Genomic DNA, 20,888 nt, shown 5'->3' with positions numbered 1-20,888 from the left:
CTGAATCAGTTGTTTGAACGGTTTCTTGAATTGAACCATTCGAAAGAACCGACTCGCGGAAATGAATCAGGCTTCTGTAGCTGTCACGTGATCTACCCTACGATCACCGTATGCATCACGTGATGAGGGTGTGCGTCTTTATTTGCAGCAAAAGTGTTGTTTACGTCGCAGTTTTTTGCTCTCTCCTCAAATCCTGATTTTATAAGGGCGGGGATTTTCCCCCAAAGACATGTCAACCAACCCCACATCCATTGGGCAAAATGAGTGACAGGCAGAAAGCTTCCTCTGATTGGCCAGTTTAATACGTGGGCCACACCAGCTGATTCAATTATTAAAAGTAATAATATTAATAAAAAAACAGGCTACAGTGGCTCAAAAAGTATTATAAGTATATGCATTATAAATGACTTTGTACTGCATTCAAAATATCAAACCACAAATACAAAGTGGCACCCGCAAGCAAATTATGCTGAAGCTTTTCTCCAGACTACCTTGAACCTTTTTAAGTAAATGAAGTCAGTTTCCGTCCTGTTCAGTCATAGATGCTTAACTTTAAGCACAGTTCTCCAAAATTCAACAACCAGAAAATGTCACAATACGAACAGTGTCGGTGCATTAATTTAAAACCAACAAACAACTGAGAAAAGAAGGAAATCAAGAAAAAGACAAATGTTTTCATCCAGAATTTTATAATGCCCAAAAAACTATGAGTATTTGGCATCTATGTTATCCAAACTCGACATCAAAAAGAAAAAGAAAATACAATAAAATGATCCCATCTTTGATATCATTCTGGGTGCGTCGTGCCACAATTTGGCCTTTTATATAAACAAAAATGATCCAAAACCTACTGTACATCATACATTACAGAAAATCATCAGTACGTCCGTATTGTTTAAAGTCAAAGTTAACACTCAGATTCCACCAGTAGGGGGCAAACTGGGGCAACAAATCTTCAGCTCTTGAAAACACACTTGAAAATCGTTTCAAAAGAAGAGAAAAGAAACCACAGGCACAACATTACAAGACAAAATGTTACGGACTACTTTTACTATGTGAACTGTGAACTCCTCCAGCAGTTCAATTAGTATTTCAAGAACTTTTGTCATTTGGGGTAAATTTCAAATGAATTAAGGTAAACAGATCTCACGGTCTCTCACAGTCTCAAACAAGTTGGCATCCTTTTAGAAAATGTACTAAACAAAATGATCAAAAGACCAGGTGGGTACAGTTTAAAAACATCCATTCAAACACGAACATCTCTATAAACTCACTTTGCTGAGTGAAAAAAAAAAAAAAAAAAATATACGCTGTGCTATAACCCCAAGAGCCTTTCTAGCAAACATTTCCAAGCATGAACTCTACAACAAACTCTTAAGCTCACTTGGTTAATGTGAAATGTCAAAAGCAAGACTGACAACATTTTTTGAATGAGTTTTTCTTAAGGCCGTCAATCTCGATTCAGAGTTCATCACTGGAGTGAACACTACATCTCCAAAAAGTTCAAACAATTCACTCATATTTCTGAAGAAAAGCAGGATATGGCTGTCTGGAGAGAAACTTCTGCAGGCGTCTGGAGTGTAAGGACTCGTGCCACTGGACAGAAACACATTGGATTTTAATAATGAAATCACTTTGTAATCTTAAGGCTGAAAGTTTTACAGAAATCACAATGCAGTGCGAATCCCAAGCATGACACCCATAATCTGCAGAAAACGTGATCCAAAATGTGATACTGATGCAGTGACCGGTAATACGAGTGAAAGGACAACTGTTGAACATCCTGGTTTTGGTTTGACTTCGAGCCTTAAAATCTTGATGACCAAAAGCTCTATGAATAGACCATGACATCAAACTCTGAAGCTCTCTCCTTTGCCATCAATGTGCCGGAGACGCAGGTAGACGTCTGTGCCGATGCCCTGCATCGACTGAACGGCCAAGGAACCTCCCAAGTATTCGGCGTACGCCCGAGACGTAGGCAGGCCAAAGCCAAACCTGGAGGAGAAAACAAGTGGCATCACAGAGATGTTCTTCAATCACCACAGCGCATCCTAATTTATCAAAATCCTCAAATAAACCTTAAACTGTGCCAAATAACTTAAACTAGTCTAAGCAGAAAAAAATATTTTTAAATTACAAAAAGATGCCAGTTGCCATCTGGCCTTCTGTAAGTGTGATTTGATCTTGTGCATTCTTGCAAGATCAGTAAATTCAGCTGCTGCATGTGGACAAGGCATAAATATTTACTCTTGAAGAGGTGAAAAGCATGTTACAACTGAAAGACAGACATGATCCCAAACAGTCCAGCAATAATTTATATAAAAACCCAACCTTAGCACCAAGCCTTTGAAGCAGCGTTTAATTTGAGCTTGTAGGTCTAGCTCTTCTTACCCATGCATGGGTCCAGACTGGGGGCCGCTGTTGGTTATGTTGTTGAAAAGGTTGCTCATGCGGGGATCCTGTGCGCTCTGTTCAGCTGTGCTGAAGTGGTAATCCATCACCTGATCCAAAACGCTGTGAGGAATACCACCGCCACGGTCTGATATCCTGCAAAGTAATACGAACATTTTAGGCAAATCAGTTTCATTTACTTGTGCAATACATTTACATATATTTTTTCATTTTATTTATTTTTATATATATATATATATATATATATATATATATATATATATATATATATATATATATATATATATATATATATATATATATATAGAATAAATTGTTATTATTGTTTTCTTTGGACACAATGTTTTCGTGTAGTTTTGTAAAATTACGATTGAACCCCTGATGTCACATGGACTATTTTACTAATGTCCATGCTATGTTTCTGTGCGTTGATCGAGGTAATATCCTTGCTGTCTATGGGAGGGTCAGAGAGCGCTCAGATTCCATCAAAAATATCTTAATTGATATTTTCAATTAAGGTCTTACGGTTTTGGAATGACATGAGGGTAATTAATGAGAGAATTTCCATTTTTGGGTGAACTATCCCTTAAATGTTTTGAAATTAACCAGTAATATTGTGAACACCGTTACAGTTTAAAATAAGTGTTTTGTATTTTCAAATATTTATTTTTATAATTTATTCCTAATGCTGAATTATCAGCATCTGATATTCCAGTCTTCAGTGTAACATGAACCTTCAGAAATCATTCTAATATTATGATTGGTGACACTTTTGTTTCTATTTTTATGAATGTTACAAACAGTTGAGCCGTCTAATATTTTTGTGGAAACCATGATTCATTTTAGCAGGATTTTTTGATGAATAGAAATGTAAAAAAAAAAACAGCATTTATTTGAAATAGTAAAAGACAATTGTTTTAAAAACGGAAACGCTTGTTTTGTTTACTGTGTGGAGATGTGCTCATATCGCGTATCTTGTCAGTGTCTGCGCTTGCTTGGCCATTTGATGTGGAAAAATAAGGAAAGTGTGTCCAGCTAAATTCATTAGCTAAACCAGTATTTTGTTAGATGGGTATAAAAAAAGCTTAGTTTACGCAGCCATCGCGTGAAGACCGAAGAGTCTAAAGACCATCGACTCTACCGTGAGACTCCACCGGGCAGGGACACCGGCAAAGGATATAAGTATCACTTTTTATTTCTCCTCTTTTCTACTACTTGTTTCACTTCGGTTTCAGTTTTTATAACCATTTCTTACCATGTATAAGTAAGTTGTTGTTTTTAGCATGTGTGTTTGGCAGTGTTATTTCTTAGGATTACTGATAAACTATTTAGCTTTATTTTTTGTTTTTCATTTAAATGTTAAGTTTTGAAATTTTGTTGTACGCATTTGTCATTTTTAATTTCTTTATAGGTAGCATTTATAAAGTTTTAGTTTTGGATCTGTTTTTAGTTGTTTTAATACTACAATTGATTGCTTCTGTTGTCCTCATTTGTAAGTCGCTTTGGATAAAAGCGTCTGCTAAATGACTAAATAATAATAAAAGATTACAGCCACGCTTGATCAATATAATGTGTCCTTGTTGAATAAATATATATCTTTCAAAAATAAAATCTTACTTGAAGCTTGAATGGTAGTGTACACACATTATGCATACACACATACATACAACAACATAATTTTCCTGCTGAAATCGTAAGGTGAATGATCAGGTTTCATAAACCTTTAACCTTCTAAAAACTGTGTAAACATCAAATAGAGCCTGAATTTACATTGGACCAAAATAAAACAGTCTGAAATGAGGATGCAAAGTCCTCTATGTTTCTGAGTAAACTGAGTATTATTGGAGTAAACATGCTCCGTGTGGAAAGAGGTTTTAACCAGACTGCTGAGTGTGCACAGTGGCAATGGACCTGCTTATAAAGACAGCAGCACTGCACATGATGAGGTCTCTGTGCAAAGAGCAGCTCAAATATCTGCTAACTAAATGCTTCACTATTTCCAGGAAAAAGCATTAATTCCATTCTGCTGAGTTTACAGCGGACCAACCACACCTAAAAGCCTAAGTGTCCATGTATTCGTTCAGACAGGCAATAATTAAACAGATTTACCAAGAGATTTGTCTCGGCTCTCTTTAAATTTCGTACTCCAAACAACAGGAAAACTCAGCATGAATCAGATTTTTTAAATCTGTATTGTATTGTATTTGAAAACCAATTCAAATCTGTTTCAGTGTGAATGGTCAGTTGGCAACTCAAATGTTTTATTTAGAACTCATGTGTATGTAATGTCATACAATGTCTCACCATGCAGGTGTGATGTGGTTCAATAGCATTAGCTTACAAACTCACCTTATGACAAAGTCAGTGTCATTGTTGGCGATTGTGACCACAACATCAGGCACATTGTAAGGAGTGTCCAAGTGACTCTCCATTGTGGCCCTGAAGAAAAACAAAAGAATCCATTCATGAGCAATCTCATATGAACATCTGATCATAAACTCATGATGAAAACAGTTTCAGGCCTGAAATAACTGTGAAAGCTCTCCTTTCTCCTCTGACTGAGAAATATGATAAAACAAGTTTTGAGAGCAAGAAAATTGCATGCGACAGGGATTTATCTAAGACACTGAAAGCTTCTTCAGGACCTGAGCAGAGATTTAATTTCCTCTTGGGTTTTATGATACATCTACTGCCATAAAGATAGGACAAATACTCTTATTTGAACACTTAGGGCCAGATTTACAGAGTTTGCACCAGCGCATGCACTCTTTTAGCATTAAACTATTGTCAGGATTTACTAAAGACAGGCATCGAAATTTTTTGTTAGATTGCAACAGTCATCATGGCAATGCACGGTGTTCTTTAATTCGTGCATTGTCACTAAATCACTAACAGAACTTTCCACTCCAATCTGCGCTTTTATGGGATTGTGATCTCACGTTTCCAAGATTCAAGATTTTTATTTGTCACATACACAATTATACAGAGTATAACCAGCAGTGAAATGTAGGTCAGGTCCGCTCCAAGGACAGTGCAATTATAAAGTATACAAATATTAAGAAAAAGAAAAGTAGAAAAAAATAAAATAAAAAATATAAATATAAATGTGCAGGTCAGTATGTTGTTGACTTCGATAATAATAATAGGAATGTGCAAAAAGTTGTACAGGGTATGTAAATAGCAGCAATATGAGGTAGAAACTATTATGAAGCTTATTTCAGATAGTAATGGGTAGATAGTATTTATAGAGTTGTAACTTTTTAGTTTTAGTTACTTTTTCTTATTTGTAAGTCGCTTTGGACAAAAGCGTCTGCTAAATGACAAAAGTAAAAGTAAGTAAAAAGTATTGATATGGTGATATTTACATGGAGTCATGTGATGTTATGACACAGAGTTAGAGTTTAGGAGCCTGATGACCTGGGGGAAGATGCTCCTCATAAGTCTCTCAGTTTTTGCCGTCAGGCTATTGAAGCGCTTACCAGATGGAAGCAAAGTGAATAGACGGTTACCAGGGTGATTTGAGTCCTTGATGATTTTAACAGCTCTACTTTTGCAGCGTTTGAGGTAGATGTCCTGCAGAGAGGGGACAGCAGACCCTGAGATGCGCTCAGTTAAGCGCACAACTCTCTGTAGTGCTTTGCAGTCCTGATTGGAGCTGTTTCCATACCACACTGAGATGCACTGAGTCAATACACTTTCTATGGTCCCTGAATAGAAATTTTTCAGGATTGCTGGTGAGACCCTGAATTTCCTCAGCTGTCGCAGATGGTACAGTCTTTGCCTGGCTTTCTTAACCTGTGTTTGGATGTGTGTAGTCCAAGTCAGGTTCTCAGAGATGTTTACACCGAGGTACTTGAAGCTGCTCACCCTCTCCACAGGGGTCCCACTGATCATAATAAGGAGTGTAGGGCTGCTGCTGTCTCTTCCTAAAGTCCACGATCAGCTCTTTAATTTTGCTCCCATTCAGAGAGACAGTTGTCCTGGCACCATGATGTGAGTCTCTCTACCTCATCCAAGTATGCGGTCTCATCGTTGTTGGAGATGAGGCCCAGAACCACAGTATCATCAGCGAATTTGATAATAGATGTGGAGCTGTGAGAGGACACGCAGTCATGCGTGTAGAGAGAGTAGAGCAGGGGACTCAGGACACAGTCCTGTGGGGCTCCTACTTTCAGGGTGATGGAGTTTGAGGTGAACTGGCCAACTTTCACCACTTGAGGTCTGCCGGTGAGGAAGTCTTGAATCCAGTCACAGAGTGAGGAGTTTAGGCCGAGGTCTGTGAGTTTAGAAGCCAGCTTGATGGGGACTATAGTGTTGAAAGCTGAGCTATAGTCAATGAATAGCAGCCTTACATAATTCCCATTGTTGCTGTCCAAGCGTGTGAGGGAAGAGTGGAGGACGTGAGAGATGGCATCATCAGTAGATCTATTTGTGCGATAGGCAAACTGAAGAGGGTCCAAAGTATCAGGGATGGAGGAGCAGATGTGGCTCTTTACAAGTCTCTCAAAAACCTTCATGACTATTGATGTGAGGGCAACTGGGCGATAGTCATTCAGGCAAGAGGGTTTATTGTTCTTTGGCTCTGCCTGCTGCTTCCTGACGCGCTGGACGGCAGAGACGCGCCACCGCCGTTGCAATCGAAGGGGCCGTAGAAGGTGTTTAACTTGTCGGCCAGCAACGGATCTGCTCTCACCTCCGCGGAGGATTTGTTTCCGAAGGCACAGATGGTCCTCAGTCCCTGCCACATCCGTCGAGAGTCATTGAGCTGGAAATGAGACTCAATTCTCTCTCTGTATCGGTGTTTAGCGGCTCTTACTGCGTGTCGGACAGCATAGCACGATGCTTTGTACTCGCTCATATTCCCGGTCAGAAGAGCCTCATTGTAAGCGGCAGTGCGTGTGTTAACCGCAGCACGGATTGTTCTGTCCACCCACGGTTTCTGATTGGAGAATGTCCTTATCGTTATTGTTTCTGTAGCTTGCTCGGTTAGCGCGTTTACAAAGCTTAATGCTACATCCGTGAACTCGCTGACGTCAGATGAACTAGCCCGGAACATGTCCCAGTTGACGTCATCAAGAGCCGCCTGCAGCATAGCCTCTGAGTGGGAGGACCAGCGCGTCACTACTCTCTGCACCGGAGGATCCTGAATGAGCCTTTGTTTGTATCCTGGTGTTATAAAAATGGCGGCATGGTCTGATTTGCCAAAAGCTGGTAGTGAGCGGGCTTTGTAGGCATTCTTGAACTGAGTGTAGCAATGATCCAGTGTGTTTGGTCCTCTAGTTGGACAGGATACGTGTTGATGAAAGTTCGGCATGACCTGCTTGAGGACCTGCGATGATAAAGGCAGCGTCAGGATGTTTGTTGATGTAGCCGCTGAGCACATCGTGAAGCTTAGACAAAGCCAAGCCGGTGTCCGTCTGTGGTGGAATGTACACAGCAGTAACTATGATTGATGAAAACTCCCGGGGCAGATAAAACGGGCGGCAAATAATGGAAAGATGTTCCAGATGAGGCGAGCAGGAACGCGACAGAATGGAGATATTCCTGGGATCACACCATTTCTTGCTAATCATGAAACACACTCCTTCACCCCTGGACTTACCGGCGAAAAACAGAGAAGTTCTCACTTGGCATTACAGCAGTGTCCGGGACCATGGACGAAAGCCACGTTTCTGACAAACAAAGGATGTTGCAGTCTCTAATGTCCCGTTGGAAACTAATCCTGGCTCTAAGATCGTCCATCTTATTTTCCAAGGATTGGACATTTGCGAGCAAAATGCTCGGAAGAGGACGACAGTGAGCCCTTTTCCTGAGTCTCTCTCGAATTCCAGCACGTTTCCCGCTGTGTTTCTTGATACGGCGCCTCGGGGGGTTATTGTTCGTTTCCGCGTTCCGAAGAATCTCCAGAGGCCATGCTGGATTCCTGGATAAAGTGTCCTGGAACGGGTTAGTGTAGCGGTTTCCAATGTCCAAAAGTGTTTCTATGGTGTAGGTGATCAGTGCCGACGTAGAATGTGTAAAAAGAGAAAGTAAAAGTAAAAAAGTTCAAGCAAAATCTCAGCGGAGCGGCCTGAACGGCGTCCGAACACAGCGGCGCCATTTTACAAATGTTGCCCCGTTTAGTAACTTTGCCACTAAAATTGTTAATTTCCATTGAACACTTGGATTTATGTTAAAAAAATAAGCCAATAATACTTAATTCTTACTTAATTCTAATCTTCTACAGTAAAACTACTACAGGCCAGATCAGTACATCACTGTTCAGAGTAATATTAGTTCATATTAATATATTTGAACAAAACCTAATTAATATTCATAAGAAAAATGTTGTGAAGTCATAAACTTTCACCAATAAAAAAAATTCTTCAGCTGCCACTGTCCCTACCGATTTTAATACAAAGTCATATCCATGCCCAGAAATCAAAACAATGAGGGATGTAATGAGTATCACAGTTGGTGTCTTAGGTCACTCCCAGTAAACCAACGGTGACTTGCTCTTCTGCCAAGAACACGCCGTTCTCTAGTGACTGGCTGCAGATGAGCCTGATCCAAACATAAAGAACCATGAGAACAAGACCAGAAACATGTCTCTCAATTTGTAAGACAATACAATACAGGGCTTTGGAGGTATTTGAGCCCAGGCTTAAAAGTTCTTTATATTAAGTGTAAGAGAACATTAATCTAGCACACAAAATCTCCAATGTTCATGGTGATTGTACTATAACAGATGAAGAGCGTCTAAACATTCCATGTAAACAGTCTTGTTTCACCCTTGCTTGCGCGTATTGTGTGAAAGTTAAGAGTTTAACGGACCACACAAAGTTGAAATCTTCTGGCTATACTTTCAAAATTTTAGTTTCATTTTTATCTCAATGCAATATATTGTTCCCTGAAAACTGTCATCATGCAGTGAACATGATTTGCTCTTTTTAAAAGCAGAGGAACGAGTCAGAATTATTTTTTTCCATAGGCGACAACATGTCAGTTGCTGTTGATAACAACTTGTATTGAATCCAGAACATTCCTTTTGAAAAAAAAAAGAACAAACAACATCGGCTGTTTCTAATTTTAGGTTTCTACCTCATTTGTAGAATAACTATAGACCTACATACTCCTCCACTGTATGATACATGTGGTAAAATGTTGGTTTTAGGATGGTTTTCAGCACACTGCATTATTTTGAGAGGCTTATCTGCAGATTGTTTTGAACAGTTTGCCATTGTCATAGAAAACCTGTATCGTACCACTGAACTTGGACTGAACTTGGCAGGCAGCCACTGTGGGTGATCTTATACGAACATTACTAAGACGGCAAATATCAGAGAGAGAGAGAGATAGAGGGGAGCTATACTAGGACAGGTCCCATAACAGGAATTTCAGCTTTCTTATGGATACAATTATAGATACATAATAGGTGTGTCGTCATCATAGTAATTTTAATTCGATTTTTAGGTTTTCTAAAATATGTTATACTGTATGGGTAAATATTCTATGCGGTTGTTAGGGCACGGTTTCGTAGTTGCTTATTGGTCAAAAGGTTTCAAGTCCATGAGATACTTGCACTGATTTTATCATCCAGCAGGTAAAAAAAATATCAGCAACAACAATAGTTATGCATGTCTAAGCAAGCTAAAAGAAGTTCAGGAGGTCTGTTAACATAACAGAAAAATAACCAGCTAAATTTATAATTTCCAGTGAAGCCACTTCAAAATGCTTTGCTTTAAAATAGGTTTGACACCATAAATCAAGATAAATGTGTTATGCAAAACATTTCAAATAACCTTAACGTTTTTCATTAAACCTTTTTCAGAATTAATATTATTTCACTTGTATCTGACGGCTGGGTCACAATGACCCATGCTTGCCATAACTGCCGCAGATTGAATGGCCAGCAATCCTGTATTACCAGGAAAAGTTCCAAACTCAAATTCCATTCCAGGCTTCTTGCATAACATATCTGAAATGTAAGTGACTTGTTTTTCCTGGCGTTTCACCAAAGGCTATAGCGTTAACACACGGTTACACTACAATAACCCCATCATGCACTGACAGACAGGAGAAATTACTTACGCATATATATTTGGTCGTAGGTCATGCAGCAACAGATCCCACTGTATTATACTGGTAAAAGTTCAATATTGTCCATATGAGCGGCTGCTTAGACAACCCTCACTACAGTCCAAATAAAGCAAATGCTTTAAGAGCAAATCTGACTGTCACAACAGGATTAGATAGTAGTTAAGATAGCATAGTAGACCGTGTGCCACATTGACCTATACGTGACAGGAATGTTACCTCATGGCGTTCTTTAGCAGCTCAGGCAGGATGTAGTCCAGCGGCAGTGGAATGAAGGGAAAGCGGGCCGCCACATGGCCATTAATGCGAACCAGTGGGGAGTTCCCATACTGATGCTCACAGAGCCGCCTGAGGGGAACAGAGGAGATCAAGACATTACACTACCATTACAAGTCTTTTAAATAAATTAAAGCATTTCATTTAGTCTAAAGCCATTATTAAATTATTTGACACTAATTAAAGAGCGTCTCATTCATAGCCAGCAAAATGTGGCCTTTGTCTGGTCTTTGAGGGAAGGCTTTAACCATGCCACTGTGAAGAGGAACAGGGCAGCTCTGCTGATGCAGCATAATAATTGTCAGACTCTCATGAGACGAGCAGAGCAGCCTGACCTCCAATCTTGTTTAAGACCACAGAGAATGTTTTATATGACTGTAACAACTAATCGATAATGAAACTAGATAATTATTTCAGATCAATCCACATGCAAGCCATATAAAACCAAAACAAACATGCTACTATTGGCCAGAATATACTGCAAACTAGACCAGACTTTAGGTTGAAAGCAAGCTTAGTACACATGAGGAGAAACTGATCTCTCAGTTCAGAATGAGTGACTTATTGGAAAAAGAGAAGTAAAATAAGAGTGATAGTGCAGGCGTAAGTAGTCTCAGCCTCAGACGTCACGTCCACGGACCATTGGCTGAACGTCTGATGCATATGGCACACAAAAGTGGAAACACTTAAGGAGTTTCAAAGTCGTCATGGTTTCTGGGAGACGTGTGTGTCGCGTTCTTTAACTTTCCGCCTGGAAACAAAGATGTAGTGACGATGGCTTTCATGAAAGAAGAAAGCCATCGTGTTTACAACTGTGACGCTTATCAGGATCAACTAAATGCTGGATTTTCAAAAGTATGTGAAATATTTAAAGTTCGCAGCATAGAATCTTTAAATATGTCAGAGTTTTACACACCGATCTGTTATTGTGGAGACATTTCCACGTCCCGAAATATGATGCTGAACGAAACGAACTGTGATTGGTTGTTTGACATGTCGGTCAAAGGGCCTCATGGGCGGGCCTTGGCCAATGAAAGCTGCCATGGATTCTTAAGCGAGACGAAGGCGAATGAGGCTTTTTAGAAACTGCACATTCCTCATAAAACCTGTGACTGCATACTGCACACAGCCTGCATTGTGACCTGATACTTTTCAACAAAGAAATAACCAGGAAGAATGTCTGACATTTCAGCATAAGCCTCGAAACCTCGTGATGAAGAGAAAAACTGAAAGTAACCAAGACAAAAAGGGAAACATGAAAAAAAGAAAAAAAAAAAGACTTTACTCTGTGCTCTGATTGGATAATGCAGTTCAAGTAATTCTCTCTTACAACAGAAGTTATGGTGCCTTCCTCTTGTTCATCTGTAAGATCAGTCATTTAGATCATTTTATGAGATGAGATGATTTATGAGGCAGAATTTACAACATGCAAGACAACGGATAAAGTATTTGAGTCGCTGTATATGATCATCTTTAGGAAATGTGTGTGAGTGGCAATGTTATGAAAATTCAAGTTCTCTGATGAACAAAGACTTGAATGTCAAAAATAATGTTTTTTTTATGCTGGTTCATTTGCTGGCTCATCATAGCATACAGTAACTGTATTCACTAGAAAATATTTTAACCTTAAGATTTCTTCACAAAACTATTTCTAATATATTTTTATTAAATCTTCTACTTCAGAATAATAGCTAGAAATGATGGTACAATAAATTCACAACAGTAGCAAACAGTTAAAGAATTGTTCACATGTACATCATCCACTACAAATCATTCCTGGACTGTTGACACATTAAACTCATGTAGAAGAAGTAAATACGTGTTTTGCTCCCACAGCAAATGTTAGACAGTAGTTCAACAGTGACCTTTAACACTCACCTTGGTCAATCACAAATGAGAACTGGGCTTTGACCCTTTTCTTAGGCAAACAAAGCATGCACGCACACACACACACACACACACACACACACACCGTGCTGTAAATGGAGCGGACTCTGCTGATAACAGAACAAAACCTCTAAAAATAGTCCTCAGGTCTTAAGCACTCACATATGCAAACAGACGACAGGATGCAGGCAGATGGCAAACAGAAGGAAGTAAAAAGGACAGCACACTCACCGAGCAAAATCAACCCACTTCTCAATGATCTTTTTAGGGGACAGGCGGCGGCATATAATGCCTACAAAATCAGGCTGAAATAGTGCAAAGAAAAATAGTCAAGTAACAAAATCATACAGTAAGCATCAGTACTAATGCTGGGTAATGTGAATGTAATAACTGTGCTACAGCAGAAACGTGCTAACTGGAAAATATATCATTTATACTACTTTATATATGCAGAATGATTTTATAAAATAGCTTATAACTCAAAAGAAATGCATTATAAACACATTATAAAGTTTGAGTCTTTAATAGCTCAGCTCAGATGTTTTTCATGAGCTACAATCAATCTACAGAAAATCTCATTTTTGAGTCAGTCTTTGATAAGCATTTCGAAATTTAGTAATAAACATCAATAACATCACAAAGCACATATTCAGTTTGTTAAAGCTGAACAAGACGAATCCTACTCTTTATTTATTCCAGTAATTCAGTCTTAATAAATCAACCTGCTTTTATCTGTACAACAGCAGGCATGATTCAATTACAGCAATCAACTAGAAAATGTGCTTCCTGTCCTGAATCATTACAGCTCTCAAGTGACTCCCCACAAGTAAGCAAATATATTGTATGTTGCAACAGAGCTCTTTGTAATTTGACAGCAGTTGTATATTTAGTCTATGAATGTGGGTCATGCGAAAATATTGGTGGTCCACTTGGCTGCCTGTAGGAGACACTTACGTCACTGGACAAATTACTGAAGACTGCATTTCTCTTACTGCTGTGATGTCCATGTGCTCATGGGCATTTTTAAAGGGCAGTTTACAAGATGTATTATGAATCTCAGGTGTCCCCATAATGTGTTTGTGACGTTTTAGCTCAAAATACCCCACAGATCATTTATTATATCATTTTGAAAATGCCTATTTTGAGTGGAAGCAGAAACAGGCTTTTTTAGTCCATTTCTCTTTAAAAGCAAATGAGCTGCTGCTCCCCGCTCTCCTTCCCAGAACAGGGCTGTGCAAATTTAGCTCGTATCTCAGATCTCTGCCAAAAAACATCCGTTTGGTTTTAATTATGTATATCGTGCTGAAATCACGCATTTTAAAGCCATATCATTTTAAATTTCTGATATACGTTTTTCTGGATGCACACATCCGAAGCACGCGAATAGAGAGCGGCTGTCACACGCATGAGAGTACTAAAAGTTCTTTCACACACAAGTTTATATTAAAAACATGCTTAAGTTACAAAAACACGGTCGGTTATGTCTGTGAAGTTAAACAGCTGGGAAAGAAATCGAATGTCTATATTAGATCGGTGTATTAAGTGACAGCAGCATGATATGCAGTACCTATACTGACCGCTGTTTGGCAGCCAAGCTCTAAAAAGAGGAGATTTCTTACTTGAATGTTGCTCTGGCGTGAAGATAAACATGGCAGATAGTGTGTGTGCGGCTGTGTCAGTCAACTATGGTGTGATGTTACACTTTACGGATTCTGTGATTAGTAAGCTCTGAGACACTGCTCATGATTTATAGAGATTAAAAAAAAAGGAGCGGTTGGATTTTTATCATTATAGGGAGGATGTGGATACACACGGCCAACACAAATTTATGTTCAAAAAACATGTAAATGTGAATTTTGCATAATAGGTACCCTTTAAAGAACAACAAGAAATCTTTAAAGAATGTACATAGCACATTTGAAATTATCTAATGCAAAAAAAAAAAAATTAAGATCCATCGCTAATTTCCCTAATACTGTAAGAAATGGTGGTAGTGCTAAAATATTAAGCAAGGGACGTACGTTATCCTCATGCAGGGCAATGTGGTGTGTGGCCAGCATGCGGATGCCCAGACGAGACGTCAACGTTGTGTCCAAAAAATTACGAACCAGAGTCTCGTCCTGAACAAATAGAATAACACATAAATAAATGAATAAAGAAAGAAAGAACTAGGTCCGATTCACTGATAGCTACCAAAATAAAAGTATAATATGGATCATGCAGAAAGACGCTACAGTACGATTATTCTGCTGACAGTGAACTTTATTTGAAATCTTACCGTTATGTGTTTACGACATTCCCTGAATCCTTCAGCTAACATGGTGACAACATCTTTGTGATCATCAAGAAGCTGTTTTACAAGTTTGCTATAGCGAGCCTCAGTCTCCTGGTCTTTTATCTGAAGATACACGTTTGATGAAAAATAATATTGGTTAGGTTAGCAAAATAATATTAGTTGTAAAACTTTAAATATGTAATACACAATTTACAGTCATAGCTAAAATTATAAATAACGTCTGATTGGGTAATCATATCATATGTGACCCTGGACCACAAAACCAGTCTTGAGTCGCTGGGGTATATTTGTAGCAATAGCCAAAAATAAATTGTATGGGTCAAAATTATAAATTTTTCTTTTATGCCAAAAATCATTAGGATATTAAGTAAAGATCATGTTCCATGAAGATATTTAGTACATTTCTTACCGTAAATATATCAAAACTTTCTCAATACTTAGATTTTTTTTGCACCCTCAGATTCCAGATTTTCAAATAGTTGTATCTCAGCCAAATATTGTCCTATCCTAACAAACTATACATCAATGGAAAGCTTATTTATTCAGCTTTCAGATGATGTATAAATCTCAATTTCGAAAAATTGACACTTAAGACTGGTTTTGTGGTCCAGGGTCACACATGTTATTGTCCCTAATTCTGTGGCTTCTTACCAAACAAATACATGGATCCATTTACGCTACAGAAAATGGTTTTGATACACGTTAATGAATTTGTTTCTTGTTATCTTTACAATCTTTTGATGTAAATGTTGCACTTGAATGCTTGAAATATAAATTGAGACTACAAATTTTCTTACAACGAATTCCAAAAAGATGGACGGTCAGGAACTAAATTTCAGACAGTGGAGATGAAGCTCCTTCAATATACCATTGACAAAGTATTCAAAAATTCAGCATTGCCATCACAGGAATAAATTACATTTTAAAATAACTATATAAAAATTACACTACTACAATATTACAATTAGACAATATTACAGTGTTTTTGAACAAATAAATGTAGTTTTAATGAGCATAGCAAATCTTGCAGATCCCACTTTTGTAGTGTACAATTAGTGTATATTTGTGTTATTTCATAGTTTGGATGACTTTACTATTACTCCAAGGCAAAGGTAACAGAATGAGAAGGTGGGCCAAAATTTTGACTCGATGTACAAGCCACTACAATAATTACGGCAAACCCTTCAGCTGTCTCATATTTCCAGTTAGCAGATATTGTGCAACATAGGGATTTTTCATTTTACATAGTCAGTCAACAAAGACTTATGTTTCACCGGTGAGAGGTGATACCTCCACACGATCTTCTACAGCGGCTCAATCAGTACACTAAACTCACAGGCCTCTCAGGTTACAGAATTAATTATGGAAATTTGCAAGCTGGTCAACAGTTGACTAGGCTGTGTATGAATTAATATGTAGAGGTTTGGTCATCTTGCACTTACAGCTGGGAAGTCGCTCAGCATGTGGTAGGCCCTGATATAAAGCTCGTGCTGTGGAGACAGAGAGAAAGAATGAGTACAATATATGGGTAACAAATGTGCTGTGGTGCAGTTCCTGGAGCTGGTGTTCCCAGCCTTCCCCGAATCCCATTCCTGGCCCCTCACCAACCCTCTATAAGTGCATGGCTTACATTCTTCTATGAATTCGAGGAACAAATGAAGGAGGAGTGACTGGGAAACACAGAAACGTGCTGAATGTTGAATGACCATGATGGAGAAAGCAGCTGACTTATAGCCAGTTTTCACTTTCAACAGTTGAACTAGGTTGTGATGATCTACACTGCAAATGCAAAACATTTTATTTTTCAATACTTTTTTGCTCTTTCTTTCCTAATCTTTTCTTATTATTGTTGAAATGGATTTCATTGATAAAGTTTAAAAGACCATAAAAAAATTGTTTTGTAGCATAATATATATCTTTACTCTTATTTTAAGTAAATTTTTATGCATCCTTGCTGAATAAGGGTATTACTAACCCCAAACATTTGAATGGTAGGGTAGGTTGAGAGGATATTTGACTTGATGTTGGGATTTATTTACAAAAATGAAATAAAAAATACTGATTAATAAACTAATTTTTGCAGGGGAGCATTTATTTTTAATTCTGCAGACTCAATTGTTCTGAACACCTCTGAACTCAACTGGTGAGCTCAGAAAACAAAAGCTATAGACGAGACTCTTTTCTGAGGCAGATGTAGGTAAAAGTTCACATGAGGAGGACGACTTACTGAAGGAAGTAAACAAGTAGGAGAAAGGGGAGGGAACCGGTTTTCTCTGTCTGCTTATTACTTGGTGATTGTCTGTTGGTTCTGTCTGTTAGTGGACCATGAAAGCGAGAATTGCCTGCAATGTTCATTATGGTTATTTATGTTTTTGTATTGTAGAGATGAACAGCTCAAGCAGGCCAGGACATCATGACCTACAACGTTGTCCAAAAGTCCACACTGAACATCTTGGAATCAATTTAATTTAAAGCTGTAACTATTCTTAAACCTTGCTGATGAACATGATCATCAGGCATTACACAAATATATGGAGTTCGTGCAGCTCAAGTTAATAATAATCCTTTTTACTAGTGGTATCTGATTTTTGGACACTAATTTTGGAACAGTATAAATAAAACAAGATTTTATTTACCATTTAGTTTGCACTATAAACAAAAAATGACAGCAGAAGTTCAGCCACTTGTGCGGCAAGCCAAGTTTACAGTCAACATGAAGAACAGCACCAAAGTAGTAACAATAATGATTAAGCACGGTAAAAAAAAAAAAAAAACATGGTTTCAGAAAAAGTTATCAAGTCAGTCAACCTCAAATTTAGACTACTGAAAAGAGTGCAAACGATACACTACTGTTCAAAAATGTAGAAATAAGAATAAGAAAATAAGAATAGAAAAGGTATGTTGATTTTTCTGCACTAAATAATACCCATGCTTGTACTGACAAAGCCCTTTTTCTGTCCATCAAAAATCAATACCAGGACTCTGCTTGAGGGATTCAAGCGAAGTCCCGCTCAGCAAGACATCACTGCAGAACACTAGGGGTTTAATAAGACTGGCATTGAATCGAACACGGTCAGTTCAGTCCTCTGTTTGAACACTATGCCAACCAACCCCAGCTCCTCATCACATAATATCCTCACTGAGAGCATCAAGGGTGCAGCTTCTCCAACAAACCAACTTGTAAGGGAGACAGTAACACTACCCATCACAACAATGTATGATAGCAGAGAAATCCCACAGAGATGTAGGGGAACTCACCACTTGAAGAATGGTTGGGTTGCAGCCGATAATGAAGGGCAGGCTGCGGAAGCCCTTAATGCGATGGGCGATACGGACAGGCAGCTCTTTGTGTAGATACTTGGCACTGCTCTGCATTGAATCAAATCAAATCACACACAGCTTCATTAGAACTCAGTATTAGCTCTGACAATTAACATTTCTCCAATCCGAAGTAAAAAGTACTTTGTGGACCGGGTACCATGTTTATACCATGGTATGTGAAAATGTTAATTATGTGAAATATTACATATATCTCAGTATCACAGCATTTCCATTTAGCACCATAAATGTATCATAATATCACCACTACTTGTAAAAAAAATTTAATAAGACATATCCCATGACAAATCAACATAATGATGCTGAACAGACACAAAGCAGTTTATGTACTGACAAACGACTAGTTTTTAGAAGACCGGCTCCAATGTGGGTTGGCATAAATGTAGGACAGAGGACAGGAGTGTGTAATTACCAGGATATGATGTCCATCAGGAGACTTCCCTGCATACAGCATAGTGGCTGGTGTCAGTCTGACAGAAGGCTGTGAAGACAACATTACTGTTAAAAATAGCATATACTTAGACTATTGAGTGAGTGAACACTTTTATAGTTCATTAATCAAGATTTCAGCCTGTTTTGGAAAAGTTAAAGGACTATTAACTAGTCCATTTAGTTTTATATGTTATAGCTTTATCTGTATCTTATAAATGTGATTATCCATGGAGTGATTTATGGGTATGGTTACATTTATTAATAGGCCTGTGTGCAAGTGAAGGGAGTGCATGAGTTCAGCAGCAAAGGACAAATCCATATTTAATATTTTCAATTCACAAGATTTAACAATGTAAAACACCATTGGTTCTTGTGTGCGTTTAATCACATGAAAGAATTAATATGACTTGATCATAAAAAAATCATCTTACTATGACATATCATTGAGAGTTACAGAGTGATGGATTTTATGCAAGTAGTCTGCTATGCTGTTAAAAATATATAACTGAATTACAAATTCCAACCTTTTGGCAAATAAAATAATAAAAGTGAGGGGAGTTTTTTTTCCTTCATGAGTATGAGCCTCATATCCTCACTGTATCACACTATATAAGCCATTAAAGAGTTACAGGGTTAATGTTCCATGAAGGTAAATGAGTAAACCTTTCCTTTTAATTGTTTAAAATATGGAAATATTCTTAACCTCTTAAGACCCGAGAAAAAGGTTTTAAGAAAAAAAAAATAGTTTTTAAATTATTTAGCGCATTTAGAATAATGTAAAAACACACACACACACAAATAAAAGACATGATGAATGAACATGCATGGGTAAAAACTAATTATTTTTTAAATCAATACATTTTTAGTTTAAGATTTTTTTTTACCAAACTTTGTATAAAGATGATTCTCAACTATGTTATATCAGAATGATTCGATATACCATTTATCTTTCTGCAAAATGTGTGTAAAATGTCCATAAACAGATTCTCTTATTATATACACACAATGTAACTATAAACTCTATAAATAAATACAATGATAATATGATCATATTGTCATAAGAGTGTCACAAATTTATTGGGTTTTACGTTTGTGATGAGGGTTTTATCATAGAGGTTATTAGCTGCTAAAGAGCTAAATAGCATTTCAACGGATGTGGCAGTAAATACTAACTTACCCTTGGACCACTAAAATTAAACATTTGAGACTAGTTAACGGAAAGAAAACTGCAAGTGTAGTTGAAGCTCGTAACAACACGAGTAACCCACAAAAGTGGGATCGTTAGGCCATCCCAACCATGATGGATGGATGGAGACCACGGCGCATCGACCTAAGTTACATCGCGGGGGTAAGTTAAGGAGTTAATGGAAACTTGTCGGGAAATGGTGACTGACCTTCTCGGCACACGCGTCGATGGCAGATTGGTTGTAAAAAGATGTAACGGTTTTGGACCGCTCCCGGGCCAGCTCAGTGTAACTGGACATGGACGACGTGGACCGAAACCTCTCACTGAGCGGAGCGGCTGCTTTGGCCGGTGTGGACAGAAAGAGCCTGGTCACGCTGATCCTGGAGGCGCCGCTGCCCAGCAGCTCCATGGCCTGGCCTGTCACACGACTGCGCATTTCTATGCTTTGATAACGCAACTAACAAAATTCAATCCCGTCTGTAGCTCCCAAATCCGTCTACCTCGCCATCCAATACAGCCAGTTCGTTCGTGCACAAAGGCACATGTCGTTCACCATCACGTCGCTAGATGTTAAAATACCTACCCGTTTCTTCTGGTGTTTATCTAAAGACCCTTGTGATCAGCCAATCAGCGATCAGAGGAGGCGGGGCTTAAGGGTCATCAAGCCCTCAGCAGCAACTGAAAGCCAATGAGTCACGGCGCAGCAAGGACAATGAGACAGACAGACAGAACAGGGTGTACTTCCTTTGACTAGCACTCGCAGATTATGCTATGAAATGCATTATGTTGAAGAGAAAGAATCATTAAAAAAGCAACCCCTTTTTTTTTTCTTTTCTTGTTTCCTTCTTTCCTTTAATGCAAACCCTAGCTTATAGTTATTGTAAGCCACGTATGCTGGCTTTGTTCTACAATAAACAATAAAAACAAAACAAAAGCAAGACTATTTTATATATTGTGCTCTGTATGTTGATGTAGATAAATTCA

General features: G+C 38.3%; 1 protein-coding gene across 1 annotated transcript; it reads right to left on the bottom strand.

The window, feature by feature from the left end:
• Nucleotides 1-282: 282 nt before the first annotated feature.
• Nucleotides 283-20,529, bottom strand: LOC306869180 (branched-chain alpha-ketoacid dehydrogenase kinase-like). The gene is made up of 11 exons (XM_079415822.1): nucleotides 20,113-20,529; nucleotides 18,699-18,767; nucleotides 18,206-18,316; nucleotides 16,390-16,437; nucleotides 14,930-15,049; nucleotides 14,673-14,771; nucleotides 12,883-12,956; nucleotides 10,708-10,836; nucleotides 4,762-4,851; nucleotides 2,392-2,547; nucleotides 283-1,995 (listed from the first exon to the last, which is right to left on the bottom strand). Exons 1-11 carry the CDS (start codon nucleotides 20,338-20,340, stop codon nucleotides 1,851-1,853), a joined length of 1,269 nt encoding a protein of 422 aa, XP_079271948.1. The 5' UTR covers nucleotides 20,341-20,529; the 3' UTR covers nucleotides 283-1,850.
• Nucleotides 20,530-20,888: the final 359 nt, after the last annotated feature.

This window comes from Barbus barbus (genome assembly GCF_936440315.1).
Source record: "Barbus barbus genome assembly, chromosome: 5".
In the NCBI taxonomy this organism is placed as follows: Eukaryota; Metazoa; Chordata; class Actinopteri; order Cypriniformes; family Cyprinidae; genus Barbus; species Barbus barbus.
The sequence above is the reverse complement of the archived record's forward strand: the minus strand, read 5'-3'. Positions and strand labels throughout refer to the sequence as shown.

Coding starts and splice junctions, on each gene's coding strand:
- LOC306869180 (XM_079415822.1), bottom strand. CDS start 20,340: ATGCGCAGTCGTGTGACAGGCCAGGCCATGGAGCTGCTGGGCAGCGGC. Junction 16,438..18,205: donor ACCCAACCATTCTTCAAGTG/GTGAGTTCCCCT, acceptor CTGTCTCCACAG/CACGAGCTTTATATCAGGGC. Junction 15,050..16,389: donor TGCTGAGCGACTTCCCAGCT/GTAAGTGCAAGA, acceptor GTGTATCTTCAG/ATAAAAGACCAGGAGACTGA.